Below are 17,734 nucleotides of genomic sequence, written 5' to 3'. Positions count from 1 at the left end.
CCAGTAGTGGGAAAACATCTTTCTGTTGCAGTAACCCACACAACACAGGAAACAATTGCTAATGTGTACACCACCAGTTCAGTAGATCAAGCTCCGTTTCCTTGCACCACTCACTGAATGGTGAGCACAGTGTCAAGGGACAGGCACATGTTCATCAATCAACTCAGGCTCAAGACCATGGGGAGCTGGCTGAGCTGAACCAATTCCTTTCTTGCTTGGAGAGCAAACAGCCTTGCCTTGAACTAGGGGACTGGCTGCATGATCACAGTCAACTGCCAAGGAGCCAGCATTATGTGTGGTCAGCTGTTCTTTTGGTTTGCTGAATTATAGAAAAATAATAGAGCTGTGTTTTTGGTTATGGTGAGTCTTTCCACCTCTAAAAATGTATCTCATCTCACAAACAAGGTCCCTCTGCATATTTGAACTGGGTCCTCATGAGGTGGTGAAGCCCTCCTGACATGATATTACCACTGGTGTTTTGGACAGATTAACTTGAAGCTGGCTGTGGCACTTAGCAGTGGGATGGAGTGAATTCACTGCTTCCCAAATGGATGAAGGCCTTCACTATGCACAGTAGTAGTAGTAGTAGTAGTAGTATTAGGTAGCCACTGCAACTGCTGTCAAGCTATTATGTAACAAAACTGGTGATCATGAATACAATTCTTAGTAGATTCGTGAAAGGTGGACAAATCTTCACTGATATCTTCAGTGTTTGGGCACTTAAAAATCTTTTTCTGACAAATATTTTCTGGATTCGACAGTAAAAAGACCAGCTGAACTTTAAATAGCTCCCCACCTTCGGAGGTCCCAGTCCAGATTTATGTCAGGTCATATGTCAGACACCTTGAAATTTGCATGTGGAGTTTGAACAGGTCCTGAGGGGATCTCTGCCACAGAAATTCCATTCCTGGAGGAACAAAACTGAGCTTGTATACCTTCAAAAGACACAAAGCCTGTAGTAAGACCTGTCCATCAACACTGACTCCACAGGCAGTGAGCAAACCTCGAAGTAATCCTGGAAGAGTAACTGTCATTCTCTACAAACACTGCAGCATTAGTTGTCTCCTGTAGATGCCTCGCAGAAATCAGGAGACTTTGGCCCCTCAATGCAGAGGTGGTCCAGGTGTTTATCCAGGTGTTCCATTGGTTTGTGCAATCTTAGTTGTTTGTATCTCAATGCACTCACAGTACATTGGCGACCTCTATCTCGTCTTCTTACAGAGTTGGGTGCAATTATTTGACAAGCTTTTTATCGTCCCAAAGACGGGTGAGATGTTTACATGTGTTTTGTGGATCTGGAATCTGGCTTGTGCACTTGACCATGCTCTTGATACTAGTGAATAGCTATTGTATGGAGTAAGCGTGGGGGCAGGGGTTGCAGTGACAAGCACTTGCTACCTGTGAAAGCAGAGCCACAGCTGTGTTGTAGTTGTTGGCTTTGAGTACATTCAGTGGGCATTGGAGTAGGAAACAAATGACAGAGCTATCGAATGCGTAGATTATCATGATATAGTTTGTACTAAGATCATGGCTTTCAAATTTTATCATAAATTTATTGTCACCAAAAAAATGCAAAGATCAGTTTTAAGTTATTTTCACCCACATTGTATGCTCTAACACATCCAAAGTTTTAGTTGTTAGCCCTGGTTCCTGATCACCCAGAGCTATTTGATGTGTTAATTATTGGCACATCATTTAGGCCCACAGCCAGCATGTTCAAATTTGACACATTTCTGACTCTGTACAGCAGAATCTGAGTATGGTAATACTGTGGGGTAGCTGTACAAGGTCTGATCAGAAATATAACAACATATATAAATATAACAAAGATTTCCCTTTAGAGGTTCCCCCACTCTTTTTTCAATTGTTCCATTTACACAAGTCCTCCAAACTACACTACAAAACAAGTTGTTTGTCATTGCCTTCCAAAAGGACCCATGCAGTATGAGCATTTTCCAATGCTCCTATCAAGACAACATCACTGTCATGACCTGTCATCACTATCATTAAGAGTTAGCTTTAGGCACAAAAACAACTTGGTAATGATGCCTTGGGTTTAAAAACTACTTTGTTCAGGTTCATCACAAAGGAACAGCACTGACTGTTGGTGAGCGATTGGATGTGAACAATAGTTTCTGTTGTCAAAGACAGACACTTTGTACATCCAAACATCTACTCCCCACTCCTTATCTTCAAGGCATAACAATGTTGCCTCCTCCACCCTTACTTCTGAGAGGTCACTTTAAGCATTGGGTTTTTCCGGTGAGGAAGTCTAAGTTCACCGCCGTTATGTGCTGCCTAGCAAAAGAAAGAAAACACTCACTGAAGAAACTTGGAGCAACAGGAGGAGCTGTGGAGCAGTGTCCATCACTTTCTAGATGCCCAGTGTGACCGTTGTTAGGTGATAGCGAGTGCTCTGTAAATGTTGGTAATCACATTTTAATACGAAGTTTTGTATCATTATTTCTGAAATCTCAAAACTGAAAAAGAACCCTTACTATGTGTTGGGAATGATGCATGATCATCATAGCATGCAAACTTGAGAGTGTTGACTGTTGAGTGTACCCTATCCCAATAACTGACTGTCTGGTATGACAGTCTAGAAATGAAAGCACACTGATGTAAGTACATGCACAAAGTCACATCATAGCAGTAGGGCTGCCTTAAAGTCGGACACATAATGTGTAATATTGTATTCAGATCATTTCAGGTATTTCATTCCAGTACAAATTTTGTTAGAATTTTAAATTGGCGTAACATGATACAGATAGGAACCCCTACACTAATATTTTAAAGGTACAGGAAACTCTGATTTTTTAAATTAGTAATTAATTAGATGTTAAAGAATGTCTTATGTTTTTTTTTACTCACATTTTACTATTTTTATTAGGCCAGACACTGCAGTTTGACAGTGTTGACAGTGTTTCATCACACGCACAAAAAACATCCAAATAAGGAACACTGCCCTCACCTGGATGTCATTGAGAGAACGGAGAGAATTCCCATCCTCACTGCTCTGAAATGTTGCACAGTGAAGGACTATTAACAGGTCAAAGATTTGATAGAATTTCCACCATAAAACTTAAAAGGAGCTTATTCCAACTGAGAGAGAAAGGATAGGATTTGTGTGAAGCGTGAACTTCAGTCAAAACTTGACACACTACAAACTGAGGTGTGCAGGAAGTGGAGGCTCTGTTGCTGCAGAGCCAGCAATAAGTGAGACTTTTACAACATATTTGTCCCCTACACACTTTACAATTGCAGTTGTAGCATTGGGCAGACTTGTACAGGAATGTTACACAGCTTGTTGGCATTGTTATTTTCTCTCTCTGCTTTGAGGCTGGTGAAAGTCTGTGTGGCAGTCAGAGATTTTGATGGCAGTAGACCTTGTGTCCTTTCACAGACCAGCAATTAATATCTGAAATTGTATAAAGTGTTAGTGTGATCAGTGTTTAGCACTGTAGTATTTTTGGTTAAGGTTGTCAAAAGGTCATCTGGCTCAAAATTTGTGCATTGTCATAAATACAGCATGGCTTTGTTGTCCCTGATTTGATTTGCTTCTACTAGAAATGCACATCCCATTCTGTTGTCTTGAAATCTTTTGAGAGAAATCTGAATGAACTCTGGTGAATTTAAGTGTTTGGTTCGTTTCCTGTACCTTTATTATAGATAGGATGCTTCATACTTATATAGAGGTCTTTAAGGTCTATACGTTTGTGTGTAATGACTTTTGATAGTGTGTTACTCGTGATCCTTTAAGCAAAATCTGACTACATCTTTTTCACCTTAAAAAACATATGTGAGAAATACAAATATTACCTCATCTGAAAAATCCAATTTTCTTTTTTTTTTGCCACCTTTCTGCACTGACAGAACATCTTGGGATTGAATTTATGGGTATGGATTGTTCCTTCCTCTTAGTTTGCTGATGTAAGACTGTAAGCTAAAACCCTCTACTAAAGCTACTTTTCTCTTGTCAGATGAAGGGATCATACAGCCTTGACCATCAGCGCAATTAAAATATCACATTCTATTCAGATTTTAAAAATCAAACTCCAACACATCAACAATTTATGACAAAGCACTGTGATGAACCTGTAAATTATCGTTTTGACTTCAAATGCCACACGTGCCCTTTTGACTCAGGTAAACAGTCCAGTGCTGCTGATTCATTTGAGTGCACTATGAAAGCCAATAGGCTGTTCATTTCTGATGCTGTATGTTCACATCCCTTCAGCTCTCCCTCCCTGCATTTTCTGTTGCAACCAGTGCTCAGCATGAAACAATAGATCAGCATCACTGGCCTTCTAACTCCATCCATTCCTGCCCTCTGCCTCCCTGTTTCCACCTCCACCACATGTATGTTTCCAACTGTTCCTCGTCTCCCCTCTTCCTTACAGCTGCTCTGTCCTCTGCTCATCACACACTGAGGGCACGCTCATCTTATAGCTGCATAAATTCCAAAACATGTATTAAAAAGTGTTATATCAACCTTCCCAGGGAAAGCAGATGAAAATGAGTCTTTCGGCTAAATCTGGCACATTTATGTACATCACATTGATATTACTTAAATATTTTGTTTTCCTTTCAACGAGAGAACTTATTTAAAATGGAATGAATATATATCCTTAAACAATATTGGCACTAGGACGGTTGACTGGTTAAAATGTACTGCTTGGAGCCTGCTTTGCTCTGTCAGGTTCTCCATTATGGCTGACAAGATCAATTAACTGAAACAATCATCAAACCTTCTCTCCTCGCTGCTTTATGAAACTCTCTGATATTATATGAATGAGCAGTTTCTTATTTGATTGCAGGTTTGGCAATTTACATGCAGATAGAGAAAAAATATGCCACACATCTGCATTTACAGATTTATATTAGTGTGATAATCTTTGCCTATTAAAGGGAGGACAAAATGAAACTAACTGTACAAACAATGCAAAAGCAGTTCCTACATGATACAGTTAGCTTCTGTCTGCCCATTAGAAGTCAAAGAGCAGATTAGACTGTGGTTATTGCGGTTTCATTTCAAAAATCCCATTTGGTATTCAATATCCAAAAAAGCTGTTCTGCAAATATAAAAAACAACTTATATGTATATCTTGCTGAAACAGAACTGGAAAACAGGACTTCCAAAAGGCCCAGAGACAATCAACATAAAGCAGCGTGGAAAATTGCTTGCAGAAATTAAAATGCTTATTAGAGCTTCTGATTCTAGAATTAAGAAAAAAGAAAACTGAAAGGAAACAGGCTAATGAATGTCAGCTCACCAGGGAGAGACCCTGTGAGATCAAAATGTTTAACATTACACTATTTTGAAAAGAGTAGAAATGTTTTCCAGACAGGCATGTCTATATTCTTTCTGAGTAAGGTGGCCCACTTTATTGAACTTGTCCTCCTCTGGTGGTGCACTGCTGTCTCATCCATTGTAAGATATGAGTATTTGTCTGAGAGGTGTGCCATCCCTGAACAGATGATGATGAAGGTTTTTAAGATGATAAAGAGAAGTAGGAACCCTAGTGGAGAGCTGAGTTTAGTGTATCACATGTTGGAGGCATTTCTCTCTGATTGCTTACTAGAGCACCTGTTAATACAGGATTTATGAAGCTAATACCAGTATCAACATTAAGATTTAAAAATATCTGATGGCAATACATTGGCTCATAATCCCTTTTCAGCATAAAGACATTACGTAAAACAAAAAATTTCCCCACACGGGACCCCCCTAAACCTGGTTTTAGAATTGTGCTCAATATATGAAAAGAAGATACTGTTTCTAAATGACCTCATACTCTCTTTAACATTTGCGTATTGGCATTATTGCCATATACACTGACACAAAGTACACACCTTACACTATATCTGATGATTGTATTAAAGGGACACCGCACAGATTTTTTTTTTGTATGTTTTCTAGGAAATTTCAGAAATGTCACATCAGAGAAAATGGCCTGATGACATCACTACAATGATTATGTGAAGAGACTATTGAGATGCATTATGGGAAGTGTAGGATCCAGTGCTTTTGGAGTTTGACCCATACCAGGGATTAAAAGACAGGATATCTTGGCCTCTGCTGCTTTGATTTTGACCATTATTTTTAAAACTGTCTCTTATAACTCCCGCAACTTTATGGAAGTGCAGTACTAAATCACTGGACTAACACTTTAAGCACTCTTACAAACACTTTGGTCAGTCAGACTGACTACATTTAGAAGTAAAGAATATGCCTAAGTAACCACATTTAGCAATAATTACCATGTTTGGCCGTTGTAAAAATTTAATGAATGGGGGCCAGTGGATTTGATTTCAACCACAAACATGGTGGCAAATGACCGCTAATGCAAGGATGCATTTGGGCTGTTGGTTGCTGAACATATAAAACCTACTTACAGAGCCTTTTCTTGTTGCTTGAGTTTATGGCTGGAATGGTCATGATGTCTGTGTATGTGTCTCTCTGTATGTGTGTTGTAGACCTAAAATTTTAAGAATGGACTGTCCTCTTTTTCAGAAGCTGAGGAGCTGTATCAGAAACGTATTTTAACAATAACAGGGATCTGCATTGCACTCCTAGTCGTTGGAATCATGTGTGTGGTTGCCTACTGCAAAACAAAGTAATTCATGTCACATTTTTATGTTTAATTTAACGTAAAGGTACACTCCCTGATTTTATTATAGTGCTCAATAGTGCCAAGCCCCAAAATCTCTGCAACAATGGCTGTGCTGTGTTTCGGAATATCAATAGTGAGTAAGTGAAGTAAGTAAAACTCTTTTTGCGTGGCAGTCTTCAAAGATGGATTAGAAAGTGTGTCACAGTTCCAAATTAAAGAACAAAACAAGTAATCATCAATAAAGTGTCTGCTCCATGACTTAGGAGCCAGGACAACAAAAGCTCAGTCACCACAAGTCTTTGAGGAAGAAACAACCAGGTGACTTTGTTCACCTCAGAGGCCCAACAGGAAGCCAGTGTCGTGAAGCTAGCACTGGGGTAATATGCCTGTTGAGTCTTAGCAGGATGGCAGGTCTTAATTAGTAGCTGCAAAGCAGGAATTTGAACAAACTAACTTGGCTAAAGCTTCTTGGCTTAAACATTGACAGAAGACATAATAAGGGTAACTGTTGGAAAGAGAAAGGACTGGAGTTTGACAGCGGTTATGATCACAAAAGAGAGGATTCAATAACAGAACTGAAACTGTCTAAATTTAACTGGGAATCAAAAATAACACAGAAGGTTTTGGAAATCAACGTTGAGTTAGCAGCTAGGTGGCCCGGTGTAACATTTCAAATGTTTCACTGGGGCTAAGGCATGAACTTCAGTTTTGTTGTAATTAAGCTACAAAAGACTGTGAGACATCCAGACACTAATGTCCTTCAGACAACTGTGAAGTAACCAGAGAAGAAAGTTTCCAGGGTTTCACAAATACATACAGCTGGACATCAGTCAGTCACAATGATCAGAAGTACAGCAAAGCCAAATGTACTGAGAGATATTTAGGGCTTTTGTGGCGCTATTGGATGCTATAACAATATTGTACAGTGTTTTTTTGTATTAATATTAATATGTATAAATATTCATTACCATTACTACAGTCAAGCCATATTAACATTAGATGAAACTGAGGTAAATGTATCCCTTCTGGTACATTTGGAACCCTCACCTCAGATATGTTGTCTAGCTGTTATCTGAGCTGCTTCACAATCTAGTTGGTTTCTTCACAAACAGGAAGCAGAGGAAGAAGCTCCATGACCGCCTGAGGCAGAGCCTGAGGAATAAGAGGAACAACAATACCAAAGCTGGTACTGGCCCCAAGCTGGCAAGCTCAGGCAGAGGACGCCGGATTTCTAACTTGCCTCTTCAAGATTTGCAGCTTATCAATGTATGCTGTTACTCGTTGATATCAAATCAAAGGCTTCAACACCAGTTGAATCTGTACATTCATGCCAATTGTTAACGTGTTTTCTGCTCTCCTTTTCATAGCAATGTAATGGGACGACTATGCAGCATGCAGCTGAGAAGGAGACAGAAACAACCTTCTCCACAAGCAAATATGCCTTATCTGCGCATGAACCCACCACATTCACCCACATCTCCAGTCAAAGGTAAGGAAGAACTTTAAATGTGTTTTGCCTGTTTGGTAAATTTGACTTGGTGTAATCAGTTAAGACTAGGTCTACCTTAGGGGAAATGACATAGAGGTAACGTGGACAGCTCAGACAACAGACATGAAATGATGGCCGGTAATTTATTGGCTGTCCTTCAGGGATCACCAGGCAGGAGCCACACAGCAGCTCAGCCATGCTGTCTGCCCAGCTACAAAACTAAATGAAGTAATTCCACTTGTTCCAGGAGCAGTTGCTCTGTTTTACTGTTGTAGTATTTGGTGCTGCCACAGAACACTGATCAGTACAGAGGTGTCTCTGGTGGTGGGAAAAGCTCAGTATAGAGTTAGAATAAAGAACTGAAAAAACCCATCATCCATGTATGAGAAATAAAAATCATATGCCATAAAGGGAGAGAAGAAGGCAAAGAGATAAGGGGAAAGAGGGTGACAAATATTTAAGCAAACTGATGATAATAATGAAGAAGAAGAAGAATATAAAAGTTGTTGTTCTGTTTTGAGTATGCTCTGAATGATAGCTGTGTGAAACTGAAGGAGGGGGCTTTGTTTTACTTTCAGTGTCTTGAGTTGTCTTAGGAAAGGTCTTTACTGGGCTTTTTTGGTAATGTGGTCTGTTATGATGTTCCATTTGAGTTAGTTGCTGATGTGTGTTTCATGAACTTTGAATGGGTGAGTGTTGATTATGGATTCTCTTGAGTTGTGTATGGGGAATCTGGGGAGGGGGCCTAAAATGTGCCCAAAAATTATAATGAGTTCTTGTGTTGCAGAAGAGCTGGAGGTTGTTATTAAGGCACCAAGTGACTGCTTGGGCTACTTGTTCACAGTATTGCTCTTCATTGTTGTTGGTTTTGAGTCCAAATATGGTTGTCATCGGCATATTGAAGAATGGTGAGGACTGAGCCATTCTGGGATGTGAAGAGATCAGTGTACAGGGAGTAGAAACAGAGCGAGAGGACCCAACTCTGGACGGCGCCAGAACTGATGGTCAGATGACAAGATTAAAGGCTATTCATCTTAACCCTCTGCTGCTTTCTCCACAGTGAGTCCTGGATCCAGCAGCATAGGCAGGAGTCAATATTCATGTGCAGCACTTTATTGAAGAAGATTGACCGGGTTTATTGTGTTAAAGGCTGAGCTGAAGGCCGTGGATAAGATGTAGGCATATGGGTGACTTTAACTATTATAGTGTGTAGTGGAGGGTTGTGTTAACAGATTCCTCAACAGACCTGTTGGCTCAGTCAGCAAACTGGTCGGTATCCATCAGAGAGGTGCTGGTGTATTTCAAATAGGACAGGATGATGCACTCAAAGCCTTTCAAGAGGTAGTTGTCTGTCATGAAAAGGCACGGATTTGACAGATGAGGGGTCTCTCGGGTACAGTAAGATATCATCAGCATACAGACCTATTTTATGATGTAATGATTTGGATTTGGTGCCTGTGATGTTATTATTTTGCCTGAAGGACATCGCCACAGATTCAATGAATAATGCAAATAAAAGTGGAGACGATGGGCGTCCCTGTCTAGTGCCTCTTTGTAAGTAGAATGGCTTAGATGTGTGTCCATTAGTTATCACGGAGGCAGTTGGTGCATTGTGTAATTGATCCAGTAAATAAATTATGATCTAAACCTGAAATGCTTCATGGTGGTCAGGAGAAAGGACCATGCTGCCCTGTTAAACACCCTTTCAGCATCTAAACATACTACAGAGTCACATGCACATACAGTTGGCGATCTTGGGAGGTGCACTCACTTATTGAATCTGTGGAGGAGAAGGTGCCAAAATTGTTTGTATCATTGTGACAAAAAGTGGCCTTTGGCATGACGTGAAGTTCTTTACTGAGTTCCTCAAGTGAGAGTCATATTGAGTGTTTGCTAGTGTAGCTACAGAGACATTCTGATGAAAAGACTTCCTCTGCCATGGTCAAGTATATAAAGGTTTAATTACAGATTTTTCTGATTTTTGTTTTAATATGTTTGATACATCACTAGTTTTATTTCCATATACAAAACTTCGTTGACACAGTTTGATGAGAGGCCTCTTACCTTAGGTTGCAGTTCTTGTTCTCTGCGTGTTTCTTCTGTCGTTGTTTGTTTCTGTTCAAAATTATTTTCAGAAATGCTTGTTCTTGAGGAGTGGTGTATTAAGAAGCCATCTAGTGGAGGTAGGGGGGTGGCAGTCTGGTAGCCACATGATGGACAGAGGAAGATGGCCTGAAATGATAATACAGAAGTGAATGTGAAAGTAGAACTCAGGCTAGGTGAGGATGTTGTTACAGTCGCTCCTGAGGAATTCTGTGAATTAACAAAGTCAGTCGTTCTGAAACAAGATTATGGAATCTATATGAAGAGTTGATAGTGGGACCTTACACATTTACTAGAGTTACACTGTCATTGCCAATGGTCCCCTCAGTAATAATGTAGCAACCATCTGGGTTAGCAATAGCTATTCTGGGAGTATGGTAAGTTCTTGCTAATCAGAAAATAAATCAAATGCTCTCATAAGAAAAAAGAAGAAAAAAAAATCCTGTATCTGTGGCTGTTGCGGGCCTGTAATAGGACAATTAAATCTGGCCTGAATGAAATGATTATGAAATGAAAGGATGAATGAAAGGATGGTCTATCTCCCTGTCTACCTACATACCTGCCTACCCACAGTGCTGGAAATTAAGCAGTGTTTTCCTTATGAAATCAGAAAAGATCTCTAACATATCTGCAGTAAAGTTTGTTGATGAAAATGCTTTTAATATCAAAATGCTGAACATCAACTTGAGGAAACATCTACAGGTAAGTTCATCTAAACCAAATGAATCACATAAAGTACCTCCCGTCCCATCGTGTTATTCATCTGAGTCAATATGTAATTCAGCTCTATATTTTGCTCACTGCCCATCCAGTAGACTACATATTAATGTTCCATCTACATGACAAATTAATTGTAGGCCAGCTAACACATCTTTTGCACACCTGCAACTCCATTTAATAGAAAATCTTAGCTAACTTTAGCCCTCCTTCAGTAGTGAGGCAGGTAGCCTCTGTGAGTGCAATTTATGTTTTTAGGACCTTCCAGCATTAATGGCCAGTTTAAAACACGTTTGGAAAGTAATCAAAAAGTAATCAAATGTACTAAGTTACCTTACTTTGTTGAAGTTATTAAAATAGTTACAATACTTATTACATTTCTAACAGAGTAACTAGCAATCTGTTACCGGTGTTCAACACTAGAGCGGAGGAGGTATTACAGCCAATCCAAACTGTACATGGTCATCAGCTTGCTAATCAGGTTAATGGAGGTGATTGTTTTGAATGCTGATCTGAATTCAACAAGGTGTTGTTATTTTCAAGATATAGGAAGACTGAGGGAAGAAAGAATCCTCTGTGCATTTGCTGGTTCTAATACTAAATGGTGAGGGTCTAGGCTGGTTGGGACGTTGTCTTTGATGTGTTGAAGAACCAGTTTCTCAAAGCACTTCATCAGAATGGGGGTGAGTGCCACAGGCATTGCAGTTGTTTTAGGTACAGGGATGATGGTGGCTTTCTTGAGGCAGTTGGGAACATTCTCCCGTCACAGTGATATGATAAAAATCTCAATAATGACATCAGCTAACTGGTTGATACATGCTCTTGGTACACAGCCAGGGATGTTATCAAGCCCAGCAGCTTTACTCACATTGACACAGCAGGGGTTGGTGTAGACTTGACAGCTGAGTCTTTGCTGAGGAGATCAGTAAAGTAAGCTTAAAAGTGTGTTAAGCTCATTTGGCAACGTGGCCTCACACATAATGTGGAGACTCCTGCCTTTGTTGTCTGTGATGGTCTGGATTGCTTACCACATGTTTTTGGTGTTGTTGATGGGGTCTCTCTTCAGTCTGCTGATATCTCCACTTTGCCTCCTTGCTCCTGCTCTGGCGGTGCTGTATGCTTGAAAGCTAGCCATCCAGCTATCCATTCATCCAGACTTTCTGGTTGGGTAATGATTTTATTGTCTGATCACCAAATCATCAACACATTTGCTGGTATATCATGTCACTGTTCATATATTCCCCAAGATTGATGTAGTTCTCCTGGGTGTCAGTGGCAGTCTGTGCATTCAGTACAATCCTGTAGAGCTGCTGTAGTTTCTTCTGTCCACATTTTAACTTTTTTTTTTTTTATTTATTTATTTTTTTTTATCAGCCTGGAGTACATAGGCAGGATAAGCAGGTTAATAGTGAAATAGGAGTAGTAGTAGTATTTTCCTCAGGTGCAATAGTTTTCTCAAGTGCAATACAATACATGTAATGTCAGTAGTAATAGTTTTTTTCAATGGCAGTAGGATTCTTTGGCATTTAATACTTTTAATAATCTGTACAAATGTACATAGACGTTGTTTTTTCTATTCTGTATCTTGTAAACTTTTATACTTTTACTTTTTGACCTTATGCCACTGTGCTTGCTTTTTGTTACCTGCTTGCTGTAACAACTAAATTTCCACAGTGTGGGATCAATAAAGTCCAATTTTATCTTAAATATGGTCTAACTGACCAACATGGGGGTGGGGACAGACTTTGTAGCTGCCAGGTATGGACAATACATTGATGAATTCTCTGGGAAGACAATATGGTCTTCTTAATATTAAAAACTCGTGTTTGAGCACCAAGCATCATTGATAAGCATCATTGATATAAACAGAGTCCGCCTCCCCTTGTCTTACTGGAGTCTTATGTTCTTCTCACGTGGAACACGGTCAGCCCCTCAAGTTCAATAGCTTTATCCAGGATGTTATGATAGAGGCAGATCTCTGTAAAGATATGGACAGAAGAGTCTCTGATTTCCTGTTGCTGATTTGGCCAGAGTCTTATTTCATCTATTTAAAGTAGGCTGGATAGTAGAATAGCCTTAAATCCCAGGTGGGTTAGTTTAACTTAAGCTCTGATCCCGCCTCTTTCCCTCTCTTCTTGGTGTGGTCACACCATTTGGTGGGTGGTGTTTGGTCAAGCAGGTCTGACTGTGAAGTCGCTAAACTAAATCCAATCCCTCGGCTTCCTTTTCCATTGGTGATGAGTGTATTTCTGTCATAAATAGTATGTGCGTCAGTAATAAACCCCAAAACTCAGAAATGTAGCAAAGTTTGTTATATCTGCATGCGCTGCCGTCACCATGGACCCATAAAGGCATGAAGGGGACTATAGCTGATGCTGATGACACAGAATATAATTACATTTAAAAGAGTGAAATATCATACAATCATTATAATTCTCATAAAATATACTAAAAACATCTATCCTCTCGGAGGGAATGGATTTTGAATGAATATTTACAGAATATGTAAACATTCTTGCAGGTAGATATTTATCGGCAAGAAATATCTGTTCTGCAACTTAATCGCCTCACTTACAATCAGACTGGCAGGTGGAAGTCAGATTATAATATGTTCATTTGGAGAAGGTCACCCAGCCCAACATTGTCTTAAACATCAGCTTGACTGCAAGGTGAAGCTGCAATTTTGCTATGACTGAAGGAATTACATTGTATTTTACCTCCATAACAATAAAACTCCAATGAGATGTTTGATGAAACAAACTGATAGATACTAATATGAAAACTCTAAAATGGTCTGTTGCCCCAAAGGATGTAGGACTGTCTATGCGGCTCAGCAGTAGGTAGCATACCAGGAACTCTGGGTCTTTGCTGTGCCTCTTGTGCACCATAGGAAGCATCCATAACTGTAGAATTCAACAGGATTACTATGCTGTCTAATGCATTGATGAAGACAAGTGAAAACAGAATAACATCAAACATTTTCTCTGGGTCCACATTTTTAAATTTAAGCAGTCTCAGCCCTGATTGGCTGAACATATACTTGCAAATTTGAGAGCAACTCCAGTTGCTGATGATATAATTAACCGCTGCGTCGGTAAATTAGATTTGAATTAATGTAGACTGTGAGCAAACTGTAATGAATTAAATTAAAATTAAAAAAAAACAATGAAAGGCTCAGGTACACAAATTTAACTCACAAATGAAATGATGTCACGGTCTAGAGGCCTGTCTCAACCCTGTCTCCATGTAAACGACCTCCTCCCTGTCTCTGCAGCTGGAGTAATGACTGGAGCAACAGTGTTCTGTCTGACACTGAGTCTGTCTCGGTGATGTCATTGCCGGAGAATAGCCAACGTGCCACTCAGGCCGGCCGGGGTCGTCTGAATGCCACTGGTGGCACCAGAGACTTAAGTGCTCATTCAAAGAAGTGCCAAGACACACCCAACTCCGACAGGGACTTGCCTTAAAGTACAAGGTAACCGAATGATTTTAACAAGCAGTAACCGAGAAGCACATGAAACTGACAACAAGACAACAAAGGCTTTCACAAGACACACATCATCAACTAGAACTGCTATATAACCCTTTACAACATCCAAAACAGTTACATGTATGCTAAATATTTAATACTATATGATGCCACTGTCTTCTGACTAACAATATGCTGTCCACCAAAATGTTACACTATTGGGGTCCAAACATTGTGAGGAATGAATGAATGAATACGTAATTAAATAAAGTATTGATAATAACAATGTGTATGCAAATTTAAACTAAATAACAAGTACATTACATTCCCCTCAATTCAGATAAAAATTCTTAGCTCTTCAAAGCTCAATACAGAGATATACCTCCATTATGGTTAACAACAGGATCCCGTTAATCCTCCACACATCCATAATGGACCCAGAAGAAAGACGTGTCATTCTTAAAGTGTCAACAATACTAATTTAGCATCTGCTAACACGGTATATATGGCCCAAACACCAACAATCCCTCTGTCTTTAATCCATTTTTCAATACTTTGTTCTTACTTCTACTTACAATAGACAATACTATTAGACAGTCACCTTAACTGACCATGCATTCAGCAATTTTAGATAACAATGAATATTAACTGTTGCCAACACCAAATAATTATTACTCTTCATGTGCCATCTCCCACCTGACACCCCAAACACACACACACGCACACACACACACACAGACACATGTGCAGTATAGACTGTATTAAAACTCATATTAAAACAAGTTGAGGTCAACTCACATAACCTGCTTATTATTCTCATGATTTCCTCTTTACATTATATTGCATTGTCTCATTTTGACTACACTATTTGTTTGTGCCTGCCATCACCTGTAACACTGCACTCCCAGAGGTGATAAGATGCAGCAGCCTACAAGGACAACAACACTATAAATAGACAACCATTGCATAATACAACACTTTCACTTGAGCAAAATAAATTCACCATCATTAATAAGGGAAGATCTTGCTGATCTTGCTGAAGATGTGTTATAACTGAGAGTGAAACAAATTTTGGAGGTGGCATGATTACATACGATCCGCCACTTGAGTGACAATGTTTCTGGCTGAAGGCTCAGAACACATCCAGTTTTACCGATACCCACCTATACAGTCCTCTAATAACACCCAGTCACCTGCACTGCCCATAGTGCTCCACATACGTACTGCAGATCCCACAGCAACATGGCACTGGCAGCTTACAACAGGGAAGACAGCAAAGTCATCCAGTCAGCTGGTTTTATGAAGCACTGAATCAATTTGAAGGGATGTGTTGAAGATGGTTCAGTTTTGATTACCTGGGAAATGTTGCCATCGAAATGGCAACATTTCCCAGGCAACTCCTTGGTATTGCATTTCTATGGATGGATTAAAACCATGATGAAATGTTTAGAAATGGCTACTTTAATCAGCATTTTGTTCAGTAAAGTTAAGCAGCTAGCAAGCATTCATAACTCAGACATATTTAATCATGCATGACAGGAGAATTATCACTTACCTGTAGAAAGCAGCCACCACATGCCTGGCAGCTGTTTGACATTCACTCCACCTGTTCTACTTCATAATTGTAGACTGTGCAGATGTAATGCTATGTGATCACATTAAATAATGCCTTTAAATCTGCGCTTATACAATTGATTGAAATGAAAGGAGCGATCTGATTGACTACAGGTAATTCCCTATTGAAAAATTGCATTTGTCAATCAAGCTGTGGCAGCCGAGTGTCAAAAAACTCACAGACTGGTGCTGTGAAATTCACACGTGACAAGCACTTTGCAAATGCACACAAGGTTGATATGCATGTTGCCAACTAGCTGCAGTTAATTTGGGTTGGCTGTGGTTCAGGAGGTAGAGTGGTCGTCCCCTTATCAGAAAGTCAGTGGTTTGATCCCTGGCCTTGGTAGTCTACTTGTTGAAGTATCCTTGGGTAAGATTCTGAACCCAATGCTTTGCTTTTCAATACACTCAACACACTTAACATTCAGTTAAGTGAACGTCCCTCCACTATGCTAAGAGGCAAAATAAATTCGGTGAGGCAGTGGTTAAGCAGTCTAAACTGGCAGACACCCTCCAGAAACCATTTGATGAAAGAGTACAAGAAATATTTACACAGTGTTAAAAGCACTAACCACAGGCAAAGACCTATAACAGACTCTGAAGGCTTGCAATGGAGCAGTGCACTAAAAACTGCATTTACTCTCTCAGTCAATCAGGACAAGCCTTTAACATGATACTCTGTGCCGTGTCATCCAACATGACATTTACAGGTCCCACTTGTGTGAGGGCAGGATGAAGTTTCAGGGCCTATGTGCTCATAGAACTAAGGCTACAATGCATGTTCTATTTATATCACTTATATGTGATTTGCAGTGTGTGTGTGTGTGTGTGTGTGTGTGTGTGTGTGTGTGTGTGTGTGTGTTTTGTGTGTGTGTTGAGGCTTTTTCCTCCAATGGATGAACATTATTAGAGGAAATAAGACATACTGAAGAACATGTAATGGTCACATGGGAACAGGTTGCCACTCCAGCCTGAAGTGTTGGAAAAACATTCATTCTGGAATCTGTCTGTTGAGCTGGCTTCAATACAAGTGTGTGTGAATGTGTTATACCAATATACAGAGTACATATTGGTCGTATGGAAATGTCATATCATATAATGTCATGTGAAAGTATGCTAGCCCATTTTCTAGGGCCTACCAATGCACCAATGTCCTCAGCGGCTCAGCGTTGATGTTAGTGTGATATTTAACACAGTTTAGACGAAAGTTGAGGCTTTGTGGTGTTTGTTGTTGTTATAACAATCAGGAGAATGTGCAATTAGGGTCAGATTGTTGGCAAGTATGATGGAGCTATCAGAGGATACTTAAGTCCCTCAAAAAATGCCGGTATGTGACTTATATCTGTGCTGCTATACTATGAATATGGCTAATGAATAAGTAAGTGTAGTAGTGAATAGAAAGTGACATGATGACTCAGTGTTTAGCACAGTTACCTCAGCAGAGTTCAAATCCATCAAGCGGCTAGAGTCTTCCTGTTTGGAGTTCTCCCATTGCTACGCAGGTTTTCTCTGGGTGCTCTGGTTTTCTCCCGCAGGCCAAAGACAAACAGGTTAAGCTGAATTATATCTGTGATTTATATATTCTTAATAGCTATGGAGCCTTCGCACATGGCTTCCATACCACAACTAATGTGCATGTACTGAAAAATGCGAGAGGCTGTGGAGGTACCCAGTGGAGACCGCAAGAAATGTAACTGGTGTTTCTGATGGCAGTGGAGATTGTTGTGA

General features: G+C 39.9%; 1 protein-coding gene across 4 annotated transcripts in view; it reads left to right on the top strand.

Moving 5' to 3' along the window:
- The window catches only part of nrg1 (neuregulin 1), a 38,893-nt gene that overhangs the window by 17,618 nt on the left and 3,541 nt on the right, over positions 1–17,734 (top strand). The window contains exons 5-9 of one of the 4 annotated variants that reach the window (XM_076758271.1): positions 3,874–3,897; positions 6,515–6,617; positions 7,727–7,880; positions 7,982–8,103; positions 14,198–14,398. In XM_076758271.1, coding sequence (XP_076614386.1) covers positions 3,874–3,897; positions 6,515–6,617; positions 7,727–7,880; positions 7,982–8,103; positions 14,198–14,390 — 596 coding nt within the window. In that variant the 3' untranslated portion in view covers positions 14,391–14,398. The remainder of the gene's footprint in view (positions 1–3,873; positions 3,898–6,514; positions 6,618–7,726; positions 7,881–7,981; positions 8,104–14,197; positions 14,399–17,734) is intronic. The other 3 variants (XM_076758272.1, XM_076758269.1, XM_076758270.1) reach the window with 3 other exon arrangements.

This window comes from Chaetodon auriga, chromosome 19 (assembly GCF_051107435.1).
Source record: "Chaetodon auriga isolate fChaAug3 chromosome 19, fChaAug3.hap1, whole genome shotgun sequence".
Classification (NCBI taxonomy): domain Eukaryota; kingdom Metazoa; phylum Chordata; class Actinopteri; order Chaetodontiformes; family Chaetodontidae; genus Chaetodon; species Chaetodon auriga.
This window is presented reverse-complemented; position numbering and strand designations above follow the sequence as displayed.